Raw genomic sequence first — 24469 nt, forward strand, 5'->3', positions numbered from 1 at the left:
CAAGTTCACCTTAGTTATTGACTCCCCCTGCCCCCAGCCCAACCAGCCTCTGCAGAATAACAGCAGCACTTTCCATTGGCAGGAGAGGCTTCAAGAAAGGCAGAGAGGAAAATACTAATGAGGATTATAGGATTTAGTTAACTGAGTTCTAGGTCCAAATCCTTTCAACCAAAGCAAAGCTAAGTGGATAAATGGAGTAACTATCCCGATTTTTAAAAAATCAGTTCATCTTCCCTACATCTGTGCACACTTCCACCTTATTTGATTTCTCATGCTAGCTTGTTCTAATTCTTTTCGTTATTCCATTTAACACTTTAAAACAGGGTTCTTAGCTTTTTGTGTGTGTGTGCTATGGACCCTTTTGGCGACCTGGTAAAGCCTATGGACCACTTCTCAGAATAATGTTTTTAGCACATAAAATAAAATGCTCAGTATTACAAAGGAAACCAATTATATTGAAATGCATTTATCAAAATATGTATGTTTAAAAAACCAAGTTCATGGTTAAGAACTCCTTCCTTAAAGTGAAAGTAGCTGTGATTGCTAATGACTCCACAAAAGTAGTGTTTTCCTCGGAGAAGCTGGAGAAAGCCGCTCTGCACTTGGTTAAATGCTGGCTCAGGCTGCCCCTCTAATCAACTGAGCCTGGCATTTCTCTCTGCTGCTTCTGCACTGTGGGGACCTAGGTCAAGCAGGCTGTCGAATTAAGGTGAAGCAAAGCAGAAGAGTAAAAGAAAAGACTTTTAAGGAGTGCTCCTAGGAAGTAACAGCACTAGCCTGGGCTTCCGAGGGAAAGCCCAAAGGAAAAGTCAAGGAAGAGTTTCTGCAACTTCCAAGAACAAAAATCACTTTTGTCCAAATTGCCTAGCGAATTGAGGAAAACGTACTCATTGAATTTCCTAGATCAAAAGTCAGCAACTTTTTAGAAGACAGTTGCTTCTTTGCTTACTGAGCACAGGTCTAGAAGGTGGAAGTAATTAACCATGGGCTGGAAGGAGGGGTATGATTAGGAGGTGGTGGTGGCCCAGAATAGGTGGCAACCACCAAGTCTGCCTTGGAAAATCATGTCATGTTCCATCCTGCTGTGCTGTAGGTTGTCAGTGTTTGATATAAATAATTCAGATAATTTGTTCATTCATTCATTCACTCACAATTACTGAAAAGAGGGCCGGATCTCTTTTTGGACAATAGGGACCTGGGTTTACATCCCACCTCTAACACTTCCGAGCTATGCCTGACCACATAAAAAAGTCACGAACTTCTCTTGCCACCCCCAACATCCTCATCTATAAAGTGGGGATAAGAATTCCAGTAATAATTACCTCACACAGTTTAGGAAAGCAACAAATGAGAGAACATATCTAAAGTCCTTTGTAAGCTATAACATTTACAACAGGTCCTAGATAAGTCATCTCTTATCATCCATCAATCCATTTATTCAGTAATCATGGCACCGAAGGGTCAAGACCAAAGTGGTTTTAAATAAAAGGCATTAAGAGCAGCTTTTGGGAGGGCATGAAAGGGAGAGGGATTTTTTTTTTCATTTATCAGGATAGTTAACACAATTTTCCACTTAGATTTTCTTCGACTGGTGAGACTTATACTGAGGACCCTAATATCTCTAAAGCCATTGCTTCTTTTGTTTTCCTTTCTGTATCTTTACAGAAAACAAATCCTGTGCTTCCCCTCCTATCCCATAGCAAATATAGTTAGGGCTTCTTTCACTGCCACAGCCTTTTATGAATGAAGACAAAGGAAAAATGTGAAAACCACTTGTTTTGTTTTAATTGTTAAGTTTTACTAACAAGCTCTTTTTCTCTGAGGGGCCTCAAAGTGCTTGAAAAAGAATTTCTCTGGCTATCTTAGGTGATGGAGTTGGACTGCAGCTGCACTGATACCCTTCCTTCCTTTTTGTTTTGGGGAACAGGTCAGTCCATAGTGGGATGTAAGGCAATCCTGATCGAGGACCAGGTGTTTGTGGTGGTGGCACAGCTTTTTGGTGGCTCACACATATACAAGTATGATGAGAGCTGGACCAAGTTTGTCAAATTCCAAGACATTGAAGTTTCCCGGATTTCAAAGCCCAACGACATAGAGTTGTTTCAGATCGATGATGAAAGGTTCTTTGTCATCGCAGATAGCTCTAAAGCTGGTTTGTCAACCATTTATAAATGGAATAGCAAAGGATTCTACTCTTACCAATCTCTGCATGAATGGTTCAGGGACACAGATGCTGAATTTGTTGACATAGATGGAAAATCCCATCTAATCCTCTCCAGTCGCTCACAGGTCCCCATCATACTGCAATGGAATAAAAGTTCTAAGAAGTTTGTCCCACATGGTGACATTCCCAATATGGAAGATGTATTGGCCGTGAAAAGCTTTAGAATGCAGAACAGCCTATACATTTCCCTTACCCGGTTCATTGGGGACTCCAGAGTCATGAAATGGAATAGTAAGCAATTTGTGGAGATCCAGGCTCTCCCATCCCGTGGCGCTATGACCCTTCAGCCCTTTTCCTTTAAGGATAATCACTACCTAGCACTGGGAAGTGACTACACCTTCTCCCAGATATACCAGTGGGATAAGGAGAAGCAGATCTTCAGAAAGTTTAAAGAGATCTATGTGCAGGCACCTCGTTCATTCACAGCTGTATCCACAGACAGAAGAGATTTTTTTTTTGCCTCCAGCTTCAAAGGAAAAACACAAATATTTGAACATATAATTGTGGATTTGAGCTTGTGAAAAGCTTAAGGAGGTAGTTTAACATACAGTGACATTGGTTCTTAAGAGAAAAGGAAAACAGAGCCACAGCTCTGACTGGGAAAGTTGTTAGAAGTTTTCAAAACTTTTAGAATTCACATTTTAATCAGGGATTGCATTTACTTGGCTAATTGCATGACATGTCCACTCTCATTTTAAAAGACATTTGAAAGCCTGTAATTATTGAGAAAAGCTTGCAGCCTATCAGCGTTAGCTCTTACTATCAAGAAAGGAAATGTGTTTTTTTTAAATAAAGGAGGAGAAAATTGGATCATATGGTACAGCTCTGATAACTAAAATTTAGGAACTATCCATTCCACCTTAGTGATTGTTTCAGTAAGAATGCTTAAAGCAAAAGTCAGCTAAAAAACATTTGCTGATGATTAGCATAAAATCTTATAATGTCAACACTCAGCAAAGCTATTTTGGGCCATCTGGTTCATGAAATTGCTGTCCAGCCTTCTTTTGTCCTTCTTTGAATAAAATGAAGGATATCGTTTTAATTCACACTGATGTGACATGCTAGGGATGTTAACTCTATAGTATTTGAAATTTTTTTGTCCACTACTGAAGAAAAAAAATGATAAACCCTTTAGAGTCCTGGATATGTTAGTCTTGGCAGCAGCCTTTCATTAGAGCTTCAAAATTGGCCTACATGAAGACCATAAGTGTTTAATAGTAGTTTGTGTGAACTAAAATTGTTGAATTCCTAGTATTTGCTTACCCAAAATCATCCCTTGAGTTTGTTGGGTAACCCAACTGACAGGCCAAAGATTGAATGATGCCATGTACTTGGCCCTCAGAGAGATGAATCCCGGGAAGGCAGCCACCTCTGTCCACTGCTGTTGATCATCCTACAGATTTTTTTTTCTAAAAAAGATTTGTCCTTAGAGAATCATGTTAAGTCATAGGGGATCCTTCATGAAAGACAGTTTGCTTAGAAAGCCACAGGCAGTCCTTTGGTTTTTGCATGCTTCTCTCTTTCCCTACCAGACAATGTACCTATATAATATATGTATGCATACCCACACGTATCTACCATTTGTCTGTAGTTCTGCTTGGAGTTTGGTGATGCCACTGTTAGCAACACAGTGAGCTGCTGACTCATCTTTTCTGCTTCTCTCCACCCCCCACTGGCCCCTGACATAAGGTACTGCAGGTGCCAGACTGTGAAAGTTCCGGATCCCCTCAAAGATCCCCCGAATCTTTCCTGGTTTAGTAACAGCAATGCTTAACAGTCACAACCACAACAACAACCAACTTCTGGGGTTAGAGCGTGCCCACAGGTTGATCCACCTCCAGATCAGGGAGGGAGGAAGGGAGCATGGGGCCCTTAGGCTTATCACAAGGGACTACATATCGAGCCAGATGAGCTGAGTCATAGAGACCAGTTCCATGATTCACAGGACCAAGTTGTCCCTGATCAAAATAAGCCTTTTTTTGACTCATAATGAAGTTTTTCTTTTTTGTCCTCTGGCCCCAGTTTTGTGGAGGATTCTCATTGGATGCTCTGCATGGTTAACAGCGTTTATGACTCTAGTTTTCTTTGAAATATGTCAGGCTAGATTTTTTAAGACTGCCTATATAAAGGGAAACCAACCACCTCTGTTCCAGCAGTGAAGTTAGCACAATATTATTGCATCAGTTTTTTTTAAAGTCCATTTGCCAAGTCATGGGTAGATAGCAACCTAGCTACAAATATGAGTGGTTTACTGCCTATAAACAGAGCGATCTGTAGGCAGCAGCCCTTAGGAGGGTGATGCCATGATGTTCTAGCAGCACCCTTGGGTGCACTATGAGACTGCAGGCAAAGAGTTTCTAGCCCAGAAGATGAGTGGATCTAATGAACCAGCCCACATATAACCAGAAGTGTTACCACTTTGACATTTATTTCCAGTCGAGCACTAAATTAATGCACAAGACGAAGTCCGCTTTCCGTTTTTCCCCTAAGCATATTTTAGATTTCTTTTCTTTTCCTGCTTACATTTTATCTTCTGTGCTTTATTTGAACTGATGACGCAAGCCCCAGAGGCTTCCATGTCTCCCTTGACCCTGGGAGGTAGGAGTACCTGGACCACCCTATAGCTCTCTCACTAGCTGTGAAGATGGCTAGTGAACACTTCTTAACTCTGGGCACCACTCTGTCCAGCTCATGTTGCAAACTGGACAAGTAGCATAGGCAAAGTTTAAAAAAAAAAACCTCTCCATGCCCCAGCCCAGCTCACTCCAGTATTCTGTATGCCACCTGCTAGTGATGGGCACACCTGAAGAGGCATAATCTCATAGTACTGCCTCAACTGACTGGTTCCCCAGTGTCTTTTCTGACAGCAGAAAATAGGGGTGTAAATTTTGCACACAATAGAGATCACCAGGAAGCACAGAAATGCTGGTTTTCTTGAGAACAGATGGGCATTAGTGACTAAAAGAAAAAAATTATAAGTCACCTAGGTGGGGCAGTGAATAGAATGCTGGACTGGGAATCAAGAATAGGAAGATGAGTTCAAAATCCTGCGTAAGATACATCCTAGCTGTGTGACCCTGGGCCAGTCACTTAACCTCTCAGCCTCAGTTTCCTCATCTGTAAAATGGGGATAATACCTACCTCACAGGGTTGTTGTGAGGATCAGATGAGCTAATATGTAAAGTGCTTTGCAAACCCAAAAGTGTTCTATAAATGTTGGTTATTGTCACCATCTTCATTTTAAAAGGATGTGATCAAAGATGCAAAAAGCAAACTCCCCTTTCTCTCCAATTCATTTGGGTTTGGGGGGGAGAGGGGTTTTTTTTCTCTGTTTTTAAGAGAGAGCAAGATACTATGGACCTCTGATACACTGAGCCCCTTGGGGAAATAATTTGTCTAGTCATTATCTTTAAATAAGCAGAAAACATTCTAGCAGCAACTGGTTAAGACCTCATACTGTGGATGACTCTTGCCACAGGAAACTCTTTCTCCATAAGCAACTTATAGAGCACCAACAGGCCAACGAAATATTTGAGCCCATCCCCTGTTGGAGGTTAGCATTATTAGTGGCTGTTCCTGTCTCTAGGCTAAGACCTCTGATATTTCTCTTTGCTCTCATCCAATCCCTTAATTTTCTCTTGGTTCTGGCTTCTTATTCTGAGACCCTCTGTGCAGTTAGGGGTACTGGCCTACCTACCTTAAAGCCCAGAGGGATTTTAAAATCTCACAGGGTAGAGGATGGATGTCAGGTACAAACCATTTACTTGAGTTCCTCATTGTTCTCTGGGGCTGCAAATAATAATAATGCCTTTCCAACAATACCTCCTGCTTGGTCAGAGCTCTTTTACCTAGTTTCTCTCCTTTGATATTCATCATAGGTTTTTTTTTTCAGTTTAGATGGAAGCAGGTATTATTGTCTCTGTTTTGCAGATGAAGAAACATAAAGAACGGAGATAACTTAGAATCATAAATTCATAGGTTTAGAGCTAGAAGTGGCCTTAGAAAGTCCAACCAACTTATTTTACAAATGAGGAAACTGAGGGACAAAGAAGTTAAGAGACTTTCCCAGGGTCACACTGCTACTAAATGTCGGAGGTGGGATTTGAACCCAGGTCTTTTGACTCCCAAGTCCAGAATGTAAAGGGACCTTTGTGATCTTGGACAAAATACTTCCCCACTCAAGGCCTCGATTTTTCTCGTTTGTCAAATGAGGGTATTGGACTAGATAATCTTCCCATCTCTCCTATGCCTTTGGAGATCACCTAGTCCATCCCTTCATTTTTAGGATGAGGAAACAAAGGACCAGAAAGGTGACAAATGGAACGAGTTCCCTGGGTTCTTGCCAGTGCTTTTTCTTTCCTCTGTAGCAGACTGGTTTTGTGTGTTTGTTTTCTCCTATCCTGGAGGCAGCATCGGCCCCTGGACGCCATACCAACAAAGCCCCCGTGTTATGGAAGGAAATGTTGCCAAGCAGTGAGCAGTGACAAAGTCTTCAAGAAGTTCCTTCTACTTTCTAAAGAGCAGTCCTGCCTCACCCAACCCATTCTTCTTCTTGAAAGGGGTGGGGGCGGGGGGGGGGAGGGAGAAAGTACTAAGTGCTAAAGCTGGTGGGGCACTCAATGCAAGGCAGATGGGAAAGGCTTTCTGGAGGAAAAAATGGAAAAAAACTTAGGAGCACTGAGGATGCTAGAAAATGATTCCCAGGCTGTCGTCACTCTTGGGGAGCAGGGCAGTAGAAAAGACACGTGGTATTCTCCTGCAGAGTGAGAGACTGTTTATTTTTAGGAAAGAAATCAGCGTGGGATGCTAGAGATTTGGCTGCTAGGAGCAGTCACGATGGAAATTTCTTCCACTGTGGGTATCACGAAAGAGAAATGAAGGTCTGTAGGAGGGGAGTTTATTTACATACCCTCTAAAGAAAATCACGTTAGCAAGGGAAATTGACTCTTCTGTTGCGAGATGAGCACCCCACACAACACACACACACACTGGCAGCTTCTAGGGACAATTCCTCCATTAAAAGATGTCTGACTAGAGATTTCAGGCAAACAGTACAAAGATAAGATGGAGGTGTTAATGGAAGGAGCCCGATGGTGCAGAGTGTGGGAGGACATTAAGGAGAATGGGGGGCAGGAGGAGCTCTGGCAGCTTGGGGAAGGTAGGAGGCAGGGGAAAAGAGGGAGAACACACAGCATTAGAGAATGAAATGCCTGAGACTGTCAGAATTGCCTAGGAGAGAGCTGGGCAAGAAAGTAGCATCCCAGGTATTAATGTAGAAAAACAGCTTAAATGAGACCAAGAAGATACAGTGTTGAAAGGGGGATTCCATTGTAAAGGTCCTAATCCACATGAAAGCGTAGCTTTTTCCTTCTGTCCACAAGAATAACCCCATTCTGTTTCTATGGCTTGTTAGAGCATAATCGAACTCTTTTCTAGTAGTAATCTATGCATCCCCTGTCAATGTCCTTTGACTATCAGGAATGTATCAGGACTGTGATAAAATAGGCCAATATTCCATTTGGTACAGTTTTTATGTATTTTATGTATTTTAAATGCAAAACTTAGGTACAATAACAGTAGTTTATATATGAAAGTACATTTTACAATATGCAGGCTACAATGAATGCATTTTCAGGTTGTATAAATTTAGCTCTTTTTGGTAAATAGATTCAATGAATTATCTGCCTCTTAAATCCATGTACCCTTAAAAATACTAATAAAAAGTAGCACATGATTAACCTGGTTTGCTTACTGGTCTAATTGAATATAGAGCTGAAGACCCACCCTAAGATGATGTGACACATAAGGGAAGCCTTTCCACTGAAATCCACCTCCCATCTGGGTTAGAGCAGGAAAGGGATAGTAGAGGTCATGGAGTGTAGCCTCCTTATTCTGCAAACGAGGACATTGAGGCTTAGACAGGGCAAGCTGATTTGTCCAAAGTGAAACAGCTAATGACAAAACTGGTCCAGGAGCCTATTACCCTTTGAAGGCTAGTTAATCTTCTATCAGGAGGTGAGTATCTTTAGAGTCATCTTGAGAAAAGCAGCTCAGTATAGCACAGGAGGGTCAAATTCACCTAGAAATAGAGCCACTAACTAAACCATGCGTAAAGATGTCTGGGCTGCATTAGAAAACTACATGTTAACAGTATCTGTGTTCTGTTGCATGCTTTCTTCTATGTTTTTTTCAGGTTGTTAAATATTTCCCAATTACATTTTAATCCAGTTCCCTTCCTCTCCTCTGAACACTCCCTCGTAGCTTCGATGGTGAATGTTTAATACCACCATGGTAGATGAGGTGCTGTAGTTGGAGTTAAGAAGACTTCAGTTCAGGGGCAGCTAGGTGGCGCAGTGAATAGAGCTCTGGCCTTGGGGTTGGGAGGACCTGAGTTCAAATCCAGCCTCAGATACTTAACACTTACTAGCTGTGTGACCTTGGGCAAGTCACTTAACCCCAATCACCTCATCAAAAAAAAAAAAGAAGACTTCAGTTCAAATTCTGTCTCTGATATATATTAGCTGTGTGACCAAAGACAAATGATTCAGCCACTCTGAACCTGAGTTTCCTCCTCAGTAAAATGGGGATTATAATGACACTGGTAATACCTATTTCATAGTGTTATAGTGCTCAATAATACATATGGAGTGCTATACAAATGTAAAGTATTATATAAATATATATAAATAAATGAAGTATTATGTAAATTATATAAATAATATCAAATCAAAATATCAGTATCCTTCCAGCATCTGGAAACAGATACTCATTTTCAATCAGCTCATTGAAGAGTTTTCAAATTAAAGCAGTGCCTGAGCTGAGTCTGTAGAAGGCGCCTTTCAAAGTTCTCAAGTCTCCTGAGCAAGAGAACTCCAAACTTGGCATATGACCACAGGCACAAGGTCAGTTTGGATGGTTTGATTCTGCCTGAAGTCGTATGTCTCAGTAGAATGCAGGGGCTTGATGTGTAGGACTTTAATTAAGAAGAGTCTCAGCCTCTACCATCCATACTTTTTGGTTAATTTTGCTGGTCAACCGAAGGAAAGTCTGGGAAATAAATGGCAATTATTTATCCATCATCTATTCAACAAACTCATGCTTAAGATTTACTATGCGCTTTCCTCCCAACAACGCTGTAAAATTGGTGGTGCAAATAATAATCACCGTTTTACAGATGAGGAAACCAGTTTAAAGGTTGTTAACTTTTCCAGAGTTTCTTCTAGAAAGTCATTCCATACAATGTAGCTACTATCAAGATTAGGTTAGCTATTTCCCCCCCCCTTGAATTAATGAAAAAGCTGAAGCATTTATTGCGTACCACCAAGAGACTCATGATATGGTAGATACAGAGCAGGCCTCCAAGGCAGGAATATCTGGATTTAAGGCCTATCTCTGACACATATGAGCTGTGTGACCCTTAACCTTTCACTACTAGAGCCCAGTGGTGTCAAATTCAAATAGAAATGGATCCCTGCAGATATATTGACTTGGAAAACCATAAATTAATGTTATCTGAGTTGTGCTTTTCTTTATTTTGTTCAAGATTTTTCCAGTTACCTTTTAATATTGTTCCCTCCTCACAGGAAGTTTGACACCTCTATTCTAGGCAATTCTTTAATGCTAGAAGAGAAGCTACTGACTTTCTTTGGTGCAGAGTGGGAACACTCACCTTGAAAATGAAATCAGAGCCTACTGCCTAATCTACTATGTGCCAACCACTCTGCTAAGTGGAAGGGGGAGGGGACAATCAAATACAAGCAAACAAGACAGTTCTTGCCCACAAAGAACTCTCGTCCTCATAGGGAAGAAAACACATGTAGGGGTATGGTGGCCAGGGAGGAGTATTGGAGAGAGGAGTCAGAATGGTGTTTGAATTAATAGGGCAATTGATTGAGATGTTCTCACTAGGAATGGTAGGCAGTTGGGTTTTTTTGGGCGGGGAGAAGGAAGGTGGTAGGGGGAGGAGAAGAGCATGCCCTTATTGGCATGGCATGGAAATGTGAGGAAAGTGGCATGATGGGCCTTTGACCTAGCAAGTTAAGGTGAAATGCTCACCGATCAGAGCTCAGGATGGCAGCAGGTGGAACCTTCAGTTCCAGATGGAAATGGAGGCTGCAGAACACAAAGGAAAAGCTTAAAATGTTAGAACAAACAAACAAACAAAAACTCTTAAGCACATGTTAATATATACTTAAAACATGGAACACCGTGTGTGATGTACAAGTCTAACCTGGCAAACATGGGAAGTCTTAGGCTTTCTTAGTCCTTTTAGCCGTAGGAGAATCCTATCAAAGATCACATCCTCATCCTCCGGGAAGCTGTGTGGAAGCAGGAATTGTCTCTCATTGGGCAACCAGCACTAAAATGCTTGTTGGATTGCTTGATTAAGAGTGCTGAAGAAGTAGGCATTGTGGGGGATAAAAACAGGGCTTAGACACCTTAAGGACATTAAGTTTGTTTGGGGAAACAGGCATGAACATGTCAAAAATTAAACAACAGGAAAATAAATAAAGAACAGTTCAACCTAACAATAGAAAAGGTGACACAAAGTGGTGAATGATGAATTGTTAAATGAATGGTACAGAAAGTAAGTTGAAAAGAGAGTAATTATATCAAGTAGGGAAATGTATCTTGAACCAGTAAAAGGTAGGTATACAGGAACCAACCTTCCTTCCTTCCTTCCTTCCTTCCTTCCTTCCTTCCTTCCTTCCTTCCTTCCTTCCTTCCTTCCTTCCTTCCTTCCTTCCTTCCTTCCTTCCTTCCTTCCTTCTTTCCTTCCTTCCTTCCTTCCTCCCTCCCTCCCTCCCTCCCTTTCTTCTTTCCTATTTGGAGTACCAGGAATCGATGGCTTAGTTCAAGATTTGGACTCAGGGGTCCTATCCTGGGTTTGTGTCACAAATCTGTTACTAAGTACAAGTGTGATCTTGGGAATCATAGGATCTTAGATTTAGAGGTGGAAAGAACGTTAGAAGCTATATAATACAACCCCCTCATTTTAGAAATGAAAAAAACTGAAGCTAAAAAGGGTCAAGTGACTTGTCCATGGTCACACAGCTACAGAATGTCAGGGTCAGGATTTAAATCCAGTGCTTCTTGATTTTTCAGTCCAGCACGGCCCCCACCCCCCCACCCCCATCCCAATCTACATGATTTCTAAGATCCCTTCCAGTTCTTCAGTCCGTTGAGTTCTGCTGTAACCTGAGGCATCTCTGGGAATGTGGGAGGGGGGAAGGGGTAGTGCATAGTCAGAACGGGTTCACACCTGAGAGACTGACCCAATGCAAGGTCAGTGACAGTTTGCCACAGTGATTAGAGCTTTCATGGCTCTTGTGAACATTCAACATCCTCACCAGCTTGCAGACTCAACACATAGAACCAACAAGTAGCCCCAGCGTCTTTAACAAGTCGGGGGAGAGAATGAATATATGGATTATGGGATGTGGGATGAGGGTGGGGATAAAGTAAATAATAAATTAAAAAACAAAACAAAAACAAGATCTCCAGATATTGATCCAAGCTGTTCCTATTGCTTAGCATGGCTCTCTAACTGGCCACAGGAGTCAGCTGGAGCCGGGGAGCAGGGGAAACAGGCACATAAGCAATACGGCTCAGAGGGGACAATGCTAAGTGAAAGGACTATTCATCAGGTGGCGGGAGCCAACCCTTCTTCCCCGCAGCAGCCTTCCGAAGGACTCTCGGCTCAACTCCCTTCATAAATAACAATATCTGACAGATAGCATTTGAAGGTTTGCAAAATACTTTGTATACATTATTTCATTTGAATCTCACAAGACAGTGAGAGAGGCACTTCTCCTAGGGGCATCATAGTCTCCTGGCTCAGATAAGGAAACTAGAGAGGCTAAGTTAATTGCCCAGGATTACACAGCAAGTAAATGTTTGAAAGGGGATTTGAACACAAGAGTTCCTGATGCCAACTCTGCTATCCCCATACACTTACCCTCTCAGAGGAATTCTAGGAACTTAGATTTAGTGCTAGAAAACCTTAGTGATCAGCTAGCCCCACTCCTTTATTTTATAGTTAAGGGAGGAGGGAAGTTAAATTAGTAGTGTAGTTAGGATTCAAACCCAAGGCTTTTGCTTTCAAATCCAGGACTCTTCTTGAAAACTCTTGTAATCACAGCGAGACTCCCACTGTGGCCGATAACACAATTGCTTTAGTTCACTGGTTTGGAGAATCACAAAATTTTAAAACCAGAAGGGATTTTTGAGATGACTTTGCCAAATCTTCTCATCTTACACTTGAGGAAATCAAGGCATTGGGAAAGGAGGTGACTTCCCAAGAGTCACCGAGTGGCAGAGCTGAGCCTGGAGCCCAGGTCCTAAGGACCCAATAGGTGCCAGTCGTGGGGGGTGGGTGGAGGCTGCCATGAGGATGTTCTCAATCACAGGACCAAAACAATCCTGGGATGAGGTCTAGCAATCTGAGAAGACAGCTTGGCTCATTAACACCAGCAGTGTCCGAATGGCTCTAAGGCACTTGCTGTCAGGATCCATTGGCAGGATTCTATCCAATGTGGGTCACTGCAGTACCAAATAGGAGCAAGGCTGGGGTGAGAGAGAACATGATCACACCAGGCATTGGCAGCAAGGGGTGAGGAATAACACAGAGATGAGAGAACAGTCTGTCTGCTGATGCCACAGGGAGCCCAGAAGCCCCAGGACATCTGTGTGTCACAGAGCCCTGGCCAGGGTTAGCAGGATCTCTTGCTTGCCTTGAAAATCCTGCTTGCCTCCATAATCTGGATGATAAAGGGTTGTGAGGACAAAAACTAATAAGAATCCACATTTATGTAGTGCCTTAAAGTTTATGTAACCCATATAAGCTCTGAAGATCCTTATCCAACTCCCACTCTCCTAGGTGAGACTCAGGTCCCAGAGCAAAGCTACATCTGGCCCTTAGGGTCCTAGAGATACCCCTGGGGAGTGCAAGGACTCTAACACCATAGCTTAAAACCCATCAAGGTGCTTATCCCCAAGATTATCAGACAACCAGCTTGAAGTAGTTTCATAAACAAGTATTTGCTAAGGTTATACAGTAAGAAGCTGGTATAAAACATCCTCCCAAAAGTCTGTGATATGGACTCCAACAAATACATGCAGAGTGCAGGGGAAAGTTGGTGTCAAGCTTAGAGAATATATATGGCAAAAGGTAACTCATGGTTGCTTGATGCCCTTTTCCCCATTTTTGGGGTACTCACAATGTTCCTCTTAGGCACGTGGTGGTTTCTTTATTGGCTCCTTAGGAATTTATACCCCAATCTTTCCTTGGCTCCCCACACAGACAGTGTCACTAGCTGGTCTGGGAATGCTTCTAGAATGGGGATGCTGATGGGAAGACTCTTTGAAGCTTGTCCGGTCCTCCTTTAGACAAAAGGGGTGGCAGGGAAGGAGACCTAAGGCAAGGCTGAAGCAGCGACCTCTCATTCATCCTCCAGGTGGCTCATCCTTAAGTTTTATTGTTCCAACCTCTTGAATGACTCCAGTCCTAAACCAGCTTGTTTGTTTATAGATGATCGCTGGAATGTGACCAGATTTCCTTGATCTATCTGAACCTTTCTTCCTAGGCAACTTCACTCTAATTCCATGTACTTTTCTTAGTCTAAAGTCTAGTATTGATAGTGTTCAATTGGGTATTTTATTGCTTACTTTGAGTGGGGTGGGATGATATGTTTGGGTGAGTCCATCAGCACCACCTTTATATTTGTAAAGCACTATTTCATTTTATCCTCAAAACAACCGTATGCAAGTTGCCTGACTCTTGGTGCAATAACCTTTCTGTTATATCACAGAATAAGCACTTGTGAAGCACCTGCTTTGTACTAGGTGTTGGGGATACAAATACAAAAGCAGGATAGCTCTTGCCCTCAAGGAGTTTATACTTTGGTCTACTGTGGAAGAGGGCTACAGAAGTTTCACACATAAGGAAATACAAGGCATATGCAAAATAAATACAAAATGATTGGGGCAGGGGAGTTGGGGTGAGGGGTTAGAAGTACCAACACAGGAGAACCAGGAAAGATTGTTTGAAGGAAATGGTACTTGCAATGAGCCTTGATGGGAGATAAGAGGTATAAGAGATGGAGGTGAGAGGGGAAGACACTCTAGGCATGGAGGATGATCTGTGCAAAGGAGGCAGAATATGAAGAACTTTAAATGCTGGGCAGAGGAGATTGTATTTTATCCTAGAGGTCACTGGGGAGGCTTGGGGGATGGGGTTGCTAAAGTTTCTTGAGTGGAAGAGTCATTCCCATGGTCAGATCTGTGCCTTAGGAATATAAATTTGGCAGCTGTATTATAACAGATGAAGGTGTGATCTATCCTGGGCATGTTTAGATTTTAATAGGAGGCTCTTAAAAGGGTAAACTAATCAAAAGAAATGAATGATCTAATGTGTATTTAGTTTATATTAATAATTGAACCATAGATGATTAGCTTTGGCAAGAATCCTCTAGTCAAAAGTCCGAATTTTACAAATAAGGAAATTTGGGAGTAGAAAAGGGAAGAGATTTGCCCAAGGTTACACACTGAACTAGTAAAAAACCAGGTTTTAAAGAATACCATGGTTTCTGTCATGATTTTGTTACCCTAGGCGAGCCACTGAACCTCTCTTGATCAGAGGTTGTTTTGTTGTTTAGTTGTTTTCAGTTGTGTCAGACTCTTTGTGACCTCTTTTGTGGTTTTCTTGGCAAAGATACTTGAGTGGTGTACCATTTCCTTCTCCAGCTCATTTTATAAATGAGGAAACTGAGGCAAATGGGGTTAAGGGACTTGCCCAAGATCACACAGCTAGTAAGTGTCTGAGACCAGATTTGAACTCAGGTCTTCTGGACTCTAGGCCTGACACTATATCCACTGCACCATCTAATTTTTTACTAAACCTCCTCCCACTACTTAAATCTGTTATCCTTAGGTCATTGTATTACTTTGTGTCCAAATTCGTGTGGCTTAATTTTCCTTAGCTATTGGGGACCTTCTAAGAACTATTAGTAAAAATCAAAACATTGAGGTTTTCTCCATATGTATTTTCCTGGAGCAGGAGAAAGCTTGGCATTTTGAGGTTTTGGAGGAAGACTTCCACCACACCTATCAGGGTTCCAACAGGTGGAAGCAATGGTACAGGTAGCTACTCAAAATGATAGTTGCAAGTTGTGGTATATAAATGTTGTTGTGTTATAAGAGATGATGAGCAGGCAAATTTCAGAAAAACCTGAAAAGACTTATATAAACTGATGCTGAGTGAAGTAAGTGAGCAGAACCAGGAGACACGCAGTAACAGCAACATTGTTCTATGATCAACTGTGGCAGACTTAGCTTTTCTCAGTAACACAGTGATGCACAATAGTTCCAAAAGATTCATGGTGGAAGACACTATTCACATCCAAAGAAAGAACCAATGGAGTCCAAATGCAGATCAAAGCATACTATTTTAACTTTCTTTTGTTTTGTGGTTTTTTCCCTTTTGTTCTGTTTCTTCACTCACAACATGATTAATGTGAAAATGTGTTTAACATGATTGCACATATATAAGTTATATAAAATTGCTTGCCCTCTTGAGGAGGGGAAATGGGAGGCAGAAAACTTTGGAACTCAAAATCTTATATTAAAAAAAAAGAATGTTTACATGAAATTGGAAAAAATACTATTTATATAAAAAATGCTAGTCGCCCAACTAGCCAGATCTACAGCCTCCCTCCAATCTTCCCTACCCAGCCTTCACCCTATCTCCTCACCCCAGCTCACTCAATTCACCTTGAAAAACTGAGAACAAACTGTCTTCCCCAGTCCCAAGCTCAGGATAATTTCAGTGCCACTTAGAGAAATGAAACTGGATGACCTTTCCAAGAAGCCAATGTAGCTAGTGCCTGAAAACATCCTCTACCTCCAGATATATCTCTAAAAGGCCATTCTATCTATGTAAACCTGCATAGTCAGAAGGAGCTGGTAATATCCTCAGTTGCCTCATCTGGAAAAAGAACTTGGACTAGATAACATGCAAATTTCTTTCTAACTCTAGGATTCCATGGTTAGAATTCATATTTTAGAATTCTGTCTGATGCCATTTCAGATACCATGGTAGATCAGTTGAGGGATAAGGCTTTTTAACACCACTTAGATTTCATTGTGTAAACAACATTTTCCACTTACGGCTAAGACTGTTCCTCATCCTTGGGATCAACAAAATAATATCCAGCTTTCTTCCTAGTGCTCCCCATTTTTTCAGGGTACCCTTTTCCAGTTGACTTATTGTCCCGGGGTCTTCCTTCAATGTTATCCTGAACTTCAGTACAGTGCCAGCACTTTAGGCTTTTAGAGTTAAGATTTATGAATGAAACAACATTCTAGAGGCAAAAGCTTTCCAAATCCATAGATCTGTTGAAAGCTCATTGGGTGATATGATAGGGACATGGGTCTTATCAGAAAGGAGCCCTGGGCTTATCATGCAGCTTTACTACTGTACTCAAATGAGCTGTGAGTAGTCGACAAAGAGAAACATCGCGATGAAATTGCAGCCTTGACAATGATAACTGATGATGTACAATAGGAGTATCTGGCCTGTAATCAGCCCAAGCTGTACTTAGCTACTTAAGAGTCCATTCCTTTCCCATGGAAGGAATACCGTGTGCAGGGAGAGCTCTACACCCCTCCAATATGCTTCCTTCTTCATCACTGGGCTCCATGCTGAAAAAGTACTCACTTTGTGACAGAGCTGCAGATTACAGCCTGAAAAATCTGGATTCTCAACTAGATCAGAGTTTTCTTTACTTCTAAAGAAAATCTGCTTTAAGCTTAATTATAGTCTATCATTACCAACAATCTCATAATGATCCAAAGTCCCTAGCAAAATGATTGGAGAAAAAAAATGAAGAAACATAGCTTGAAAAGACCCAGACATATGCCATGGAATACGCAGATAGCAGCATTCTCTGGAAACAATTGTGAAATGAGGATTGGTGCTTTGAAATAATCAGCTGCCATCCAGGTCCCCACCTCCATTTAGCAGGGTCTGAGGCTCCATGTTAACTTCGCACACTTTCTGAATTTCTAATTTTGTTTATTCCGAATCTCTTCTCTTTGCCTTAGGAAATGGGGAGTTGTTTCCCCAGATAAACTGATGCTAAAAACCAATGAGTTCACTCTCATAGACCTGAAATCCCAATTCCAGAGAGGAATTCAAGTTAATGGCGCAGAAGGAAGTTTCGATGGGTCAGATAAGAGGCACCGCTAACAATAGTGGGCCTTGTAAATCAAGTTTTCTTTGTCAGTTTCAATGTACTGTGTATATAGTGGGTGTTTTCCCTTCTTCCCTTTGTAGTGCATGGGTCCCTGGGAGCTCCCTCTTGTGGTTATTTCTATAAGTGAATAGTCTGCTTTTTAATTTTTCCCCCCCAAGCAAAACCCTGGTGATCAGTATAGTCAGAAGGAGCTGGTATATCCCTAGTATGGAGAATATCCAGGACTTTGAGAACTCTCAAATTTCTATCTGTTTCCTTCTGCACTTGGGATTGGGAAGAACTCAAAAATTGTCTGGCACCCGGAGGTTATTATCAGAAGCGGGAGACCATTTGAAAAGATGTGAATTTCAAAAGATGTTTCTCTTTCTGAATTTCTGTGACCTCTGGCAAGTCCTTTCCCAGCTCTGGGACTCAGTGTCCTCATTTGTAAAATAAGGAGCTTGGACTAGCTGGTCTCTAAGATCCCCTCAGTGCAAAATCCTATGATCCTATTTATTCTATGGCTAATTCCTTCTTCTTTTATCTGCTGAGGTATCAAAAAACAAAAACAAATTTCTTTTACCCTTCAAAGCAAGATGTTTTGCAAGAACAAATACATTTTGGACAAATAGTAAGCAATAAGGCAATAACCATAAACAGTTAAGTTCAAAACAGAGATTTGTTTTGTATTGTTTTCCTAGAGAGATTTGAGTACATTCTAACCAATATCAGGTCTGCGTTTAGCTTAGAAGTCTCATGTATCAGAAGTTAGTGTTCAACAAATCATACTGTAATTAATTTAATTTTTAAATTTTTCTGTACAAAGTAGATCACCCTGTTTCACCTTTGCACCTCAATTTTAAAGAAAGAAGATGATGAGCCAGTGAGAGCAGAGATTTTAAAGGTTCTGGTTATGGGTGGGGAGATTGGACAGTATGGGAATCCTAGAGTTTACATCCACACAAGATTGCTAGAATCCATTCAAAAGTCCGTTCTGTTTACATGGTAGGGGCATGATGCTGTGTGGCACAAGTTCAGATTGCCCAGGAATTCCAGAAAGGAAAAACTAAACCTACTGATTTGCCTACTGGATTGCTTTTCAGGTGTATGATTCTGTGCCACAGTACAGAGCCAAGTAAACTACAGGAAAAGTGAATGCTGTATCTGTGGGGATGTATTCAGTGTCTCATCACTCCTCCACATCAAACCTCAGCTTTGCCTCCTATTGAGGATTAAATAAGAAGGCACAGTCCACTTAAATTTAGTTCTGGGAGGAGAGGATGGGGTCAATTTTGTTGTTAAGTATTTTGTGCTTAGAGCAGTTAAAATGAAAACCAAAACCGACAGTCTAGAGACACTATTCTCTTGGGCAGAAGTTTTCTTTTGATCACTTCCTCCTCTGAATTCCTCAGAGACAGAAAGCCTAAGGGGCTATCCCCCCCTAAGCGGGGATGTGAATTCTTTTCATGTGAGTATTCTTTTCCAATGGTCAGAACAGACTTCTAAATAGCTAAATGAAAATTAGTGGAGTCCCTAAAATTAAGTAAGATTAAGGTTAAGGATAGTGGGTAATGAATGAAAAGATTGAGACGAATCTTTTCCTCTGCAGATATGCTCGTGAATTGTAAAGCTGCTAAAGTGGGAGAAAGATACAGGAGAGCAACAGCACATACATTGACAAAAGAATCTGAAATGAAATTCACATGGTGCCCACAGAAGACAAGCCCTTCTTCCCCTTCTTCCTGGGCTGGCTCACATCTCTTCCGAGGGGCTTGTGTTCTTGACTAGTCTAGGGGATTTTAAAAAACATTCTGCTCTAAGTTACAAGTCTTTCTCTGGTTATTACTTCTGCTTATCACCTTGAGCTGGCTGAATAGGACTCCTAGATTTATGATTTCCCCTCACATTAGGGGCTGGATGTTTCCTCTGATTTTCTGAAGACTTTCACTCTACCCCATTTGCTATATGCTCAAACCAGCATTTCTCAAAGTCTCCTTGAGACCCTTTCAAGGGATCTGGTCTGTGAGGTCAAAACTGTTTTCATAATACTACAAAGACTTTTAATTTCTAATATAGTAACTACTGATAGATATAACTCACAGAGACAAAAGTTCTTTGGAGTCCTCTATAATTTTTAAGAGTGTAAAGGGGTCCTGAGACCAACAAGTTTGAGAAACAGTTCTTTAACCCATTTTCTCTGTGCAATTTCTTGTCCTATAGGCAACTCTGATCACACAACGGAGACTGACAGCTGCTAACTTCATATATCAATGGGAATCAATGGTAGTGAAGAACAGAACAGAGGATGGGAGACTGTGAGGTGGTGGCGAAAGAATGGTGGAACAGTCTGTGGGCATGGTCTTTGGCCCAGGTGGCAAGGGCAAGGCTACTAGTGATAAGCCAAGGTCCTAAACAATCAGAGATACCCTAAGCCCTAAAGGGGTGGGAATCAGAACCTCCATTTAAGAGTCTGGGTGGAAACAGGGGCACTTGGGTTTATTTTTCTTCCACATAGCCACCTTGAGCTTACTTATTACTTGAGCATACTTATTACTTCAAAATGAATTCAGCCCATACTGAAATGGATAATAAGAAACATTATTGAATCTCTTTTACAGGAGATCCTTACAAAAGCAGAGAGATTTTCATTCCTCTGGGTTGGATTGGATGTGGGACTACCTGCAGGCAGGGGGATGGACTAGATGACCTCTCAAGGTCCCTTTGAGCCCTGTGATTCTAAAATCACAGATGGCTTGTTTGTGGACAAAGTAATACACACATGCAGGTCACCTTTGGGAGCAAATTGTCAAAAGTAGTTGTGCCCGAGGCTGACCTAGTTTGACAGTGGGTCTCATACTGGAACTCTCCTCTTCAGGATTGGTTCCAAATGTTTGTTTCTTTGCAAACCTTTCCATTTTGCCACTAAAAATACTCCCCAGCAGCAGATATGCAACTGACCATGACTGTCCATGTAATAGCCCAGTAAACAAGCCCAGTGGTATCACCCTTCCCAGAAACCCCCTGGATGTACTGATTGTGTAGAAAATGGTAAGCTAGAAATCTCCTACTTCAAAGGAGTATACATTCCTGCCTGTATATATCCACCTGTGGCAAAACCACAACTACCATCACAACAGAACAAATCCTTCTCTCATATATGTGTATTAAGAGAAACTTGAGTCTGTCTAGGATGAAATAATCTAAATGCAAAGAAGATTTGGTCATATTAACATTTGTAAATATAGAAATGTATCATATTAGAGATGAAGAGTATCTTTAGAGATTATTTAGTCTCATCTCCTCATTTGACTGGATTATAGAGTGCAGGATGGGGAATAAAATAGCGTTCCCTTTACTTGGGCCCAGAGAAGTTAAGTGACTTGTCATGGGGAGATTTGGAAAAGGCAATGGGAATGTTGTACTACTGCAGTGGGTTGGTAACATATGGTAAAGGTGAAATTTTGATGGAGTTGGAGACTTCTAAAGAAATTGGGTTCAGAAAACAAAAAGAGGAAGATTAAAGGAAGCAAAGAAGCATCTGTTAGATGTTTGTACTGGGTTGTGGACCAAGAAAAGGAAGGTGTAATTCAGGGAAAATTGGTGGACAGAATCCAAGAGAATTGCTCAATGTGGGTGACAGCTTGGATCTAGCACCAGTGGATTGACCTAGGACACAGGAAAAAGAAGGCCTTACTTCACAGAAGCATGGAAAGGTAAAGTAAATAAAATAAAACAAAATCAAGAAACAGCTAGAAGTTTAGACTGGTCAATAGAAAAGCTGTGAGAAATAGCTTCATGGAGGGAGCAGAGGGTTGGGAGAGGGGTAGAGGTGAGAGTTCAGACCTAGAGATTGGAGATAGCATGTAACATTAGTTATCTTTTCATATGTTACTGTCTCATTTCCCAACTAGAGATGGATAGCATATATTACTCACTATCTTTTCCTATATGCCTGTCACAACTCTTCCCTACAATATAGTGCAATGAGTACCAGATTTGGAGTCAGAGGATTTGTATTGGAATTTGAACTCTGCTGTTTATTAGTACTATCACCTTAGTTAAGCCACTTAATTTCTTTGAGCCACAGATTCTTCATCTATGAAATGAGGTGGTTGTTTTAGATGATCTTTGAGGTTCCTTTCAGCTCTAAAACCTAAAAACTAGAATGTAAGCCCCTTGAGGGCAGAGACTACGTGCTACTCAGTTTTTGTACCTTCCCCAGCTGCTCATCATATAGTAGGCACTCAAATATCTGTTGAATGAAGGTACATATATCTTCTTTTTCCAACTCTTCATGCTGAGAAATAGTGGACCTCAGGATAATAGAAGCAGTACATTATTCATGTAGTAAAAGGATGGGTAGGCTTCATTACAACCCTTTTGTCATAATTTATTTCTCCATGTATATGTGTTTACTTCAGAGGATTTGTGACTTCTTTTGGGAGCAATACTCCCTACCCAACATAGACCACACCTCATGCATGTCTTCTCAATGTACGTGCTTTGTGTCTGTGTCTTTTCATTCATTAACAAATCATGGAACCTGGGTTAGAAGGGACCTCAAGGTCCTTTGAGTCTAGTGTGGACCTGAACAAAAATCTCCTCTACAGAATACTCCATAAATGGTTATTCAGACCTTGGTGTGTAAAGAGCTCTAGTGAAAAGGGACCAACCATATGTCAAGACAGCCCATCCAGCTTTGAGTTAGATATAGTTATAATGAGATTCTTTCTTATATGGAGCTGAAATCTCTATGTTGGTAACTTCTACCCAATACTCCTCATTCTGCCCTTTGGGGACAAGAACTCTTCCACCTGATGGGTATGAAGTATAATGTAAGTATATGAAGGTCTAGACAGGGGTGGGGAGCCTGTGGCCTCAAGGCCACATGTGGTCTTCTAGGCCCTTGGGTGTGGCCTTTGGACTGAGTCCAAATTCTACAGTACAAATCCTTTTATTAAGGGGATTTGTTCTGTGAAGTCTGGATTCAGTCAAAGGGCTGCTCTTGAGGACGTAGAGGGCCACATGTGGCCTTGATGCCACACGTCCCCACCCCTGACTAGCGTGTCCTCTCTAAGACTTTTCTTCCCTTGGCTGAACAGCCTCAATTCCTTCAGTTGGTCCTCACATAGTATAATGTTTCCATAGGGAATCTATGATGGGAGCAACGTTCTAGCCCCAGGCCTCCATGCAAACTAGGCTAATTTCCTTAGAAGGTATTAAACTATTCTCCAGACTTAATTGGCTCAGGGGACTGTAAGATTATATTGTGTTTCGATATAATTGGTTTCCTTTGTAATGCAATATGTTCTTGCCTTTAAAAACATTACTCTGATAAAGGTCCATGGACTATTTAAAGGGGTCCATGATACAAAAAGGTTAAGAACCCCTGGCTTAGGCATGCCGTCCCACCCCATCCCCATCCGTCCCCATCCCGGCTCCATTCTCCACTCCTCCCCCCTCCCCCATCTCTTCCCAGACTGTCATCTCAGGACAGTTAAGCTCCCATGGGTCCTCATCCATATCCTCTTCTATCTTCCCTTTCTGCTATGCCCTCTGGATCCTCTTTGATTGGTAACTAATTTCGATTCATTCTAGAGATCTGCTCATACTCTTCTCATCATCTGGTGCTTCCTGAACTCTTGCATTGTCTCAGAGTCATCACATCTCTTGACATCCTCTTCGAGGCAGGCTGGTCCTTCTCTTTTGCCCCTGATACAGGAGGAGAGGGTGTATTTCTTCTTCCCCACTGCCAGATCTGTCATGAGTACTCAGCAACTACCTCCACCTCTTTGAAGTCCATTGTGCTAAAGGTGAAGCAGACTACCCACCAGAGACAGTTGGTGATGAACCCAAGATGTAAAATGAGACATATGTTTTTCAATATGGCTGACATGGGGATTTACTTTGCTTGATTATGCATGTTTGTTGTGAGATTTTTGTTATTCTTTCTTTTTTTTGTCATTGTTCAAGGTGTGTGGGGGGGAATGTAGGAAGGAGAAAAAAGAAATGCTTATTAATTGGGAGGGAAAAAAAGTTCAGGCCATTCAGCTCCTTGTTGATGTGGACCTCTGGGTCATTCTTCCTCCTACCTAGTAAGTTCAGTACTGGCTCGTGGTCTTCCTCCTTACATCTTCATCCTTTTGAACACTCTGGTCTCCCAGTTTCTCAGTTTCCTCCCATAAGCTCTGCCTCCAGGCTACCTTCACCTTACTGGAGTAGTCAGATCTTAAACCCCCTCCTCACCCTCTACCTTGTTCCTATCTCACAATTAAATTTGTCTTGGGTGCTGGAGAAGAGGAAGGATTTAGGTGTGGGAAGGGGGGGGTTTCAGAACAAAAGCAGAGGACTTGGTGGGGGGAAGTTCAGGAGATATTACTGAAAACAATAACGGGCAGTCACGAAAACCTATGTGTGAAGACATGACAAGTACAGGATGAATGGCTCACCTGTTTTTGAACTCTCCCACCTGAGCTTGCCAGATATGTGACTCACCCTCCTCACGGGCAACAATGCTCTGGAGAGGTGTTTGCCCCACCTCAGCAGTGTGGGGGCTTTTGTTAAGACCTGGACTTGTTTGGAATATTAAACTGCAGATTAATAATTATAATACTGCGTATTTAAAGGGCACCTTTCTCTGAAAGACTTAGAAGTGCCTCACTATTTACTGTTCCTCACAAAATGCTGCTTTCTCCCTCCCAATAACCCCTGTGAGGTATAAACATCCATAAAGCAGATATAAAAAGAAAACATTTTAAATACAGTTGCTATCTCAGGTGCATTCTGGATGCGTAATGTATTTGGTAGGATAAATTGTTATCAGCTTGGCTCTCCCTTTTTTCTTCTTTCTCTCTCTCTCTTTTTTTAAGCCACCATAAAAAACCCCAAGTAAGTTACCATGAAAAGCTATAATAATGCTAATTTTGTTCCCATTTCCTGGCTTTTTCCACTAGACTTGAGGCTCTTTAATATGACTTTAAAATTTTTTCCCATTAATAACACCCTTTCTTTT

The 24469-nt window shown here is 41.5% G+C and overlaps 1 protein-coding gene across 1 annotated transcript in view; it reads left to right on the forward strand.

The window, feature by feature from the left end:
• The window catches only part of LGI2 (leucine rich repeat LGI family member 2), a 44998-nt gene extending 37040 nt beyond the window's left edge, over window positions 1-7958 (forward strand). Inside the window, exon 8 of the mRNA XM_020992412.2 lies at window positions 1928-7958. Within this exon, the coding sequence (XP_020848071.1) occupies window positions 1928-2745 (818 nt within the window). The 3' untranslated portion in view covers window positions 2746-7958. The remainder of the gene's footprint in view (window positions 1-1927) is intronic.
• The last annotated feature ends 16511 nt before the right edge of the window (window positions 7959-24469 follow it).

Source organism: Phascolarctos cinereus, unplaced genomic scaffold, assembly GCF_003287225.1.
Source record: "Phascolarctos cinereus isolate Bilbo 61053 unplaced genomic scaffold, phaCin_HiC Scaffold_9;HRSCAF=440, whole genome shotgun sequence".
NCBI lineage: Eukaryota > Metazoa > Chordata > Mammalia > Diprotodontia > Phascolarctidae > Phascolarctos > Phascolarctos cinereus.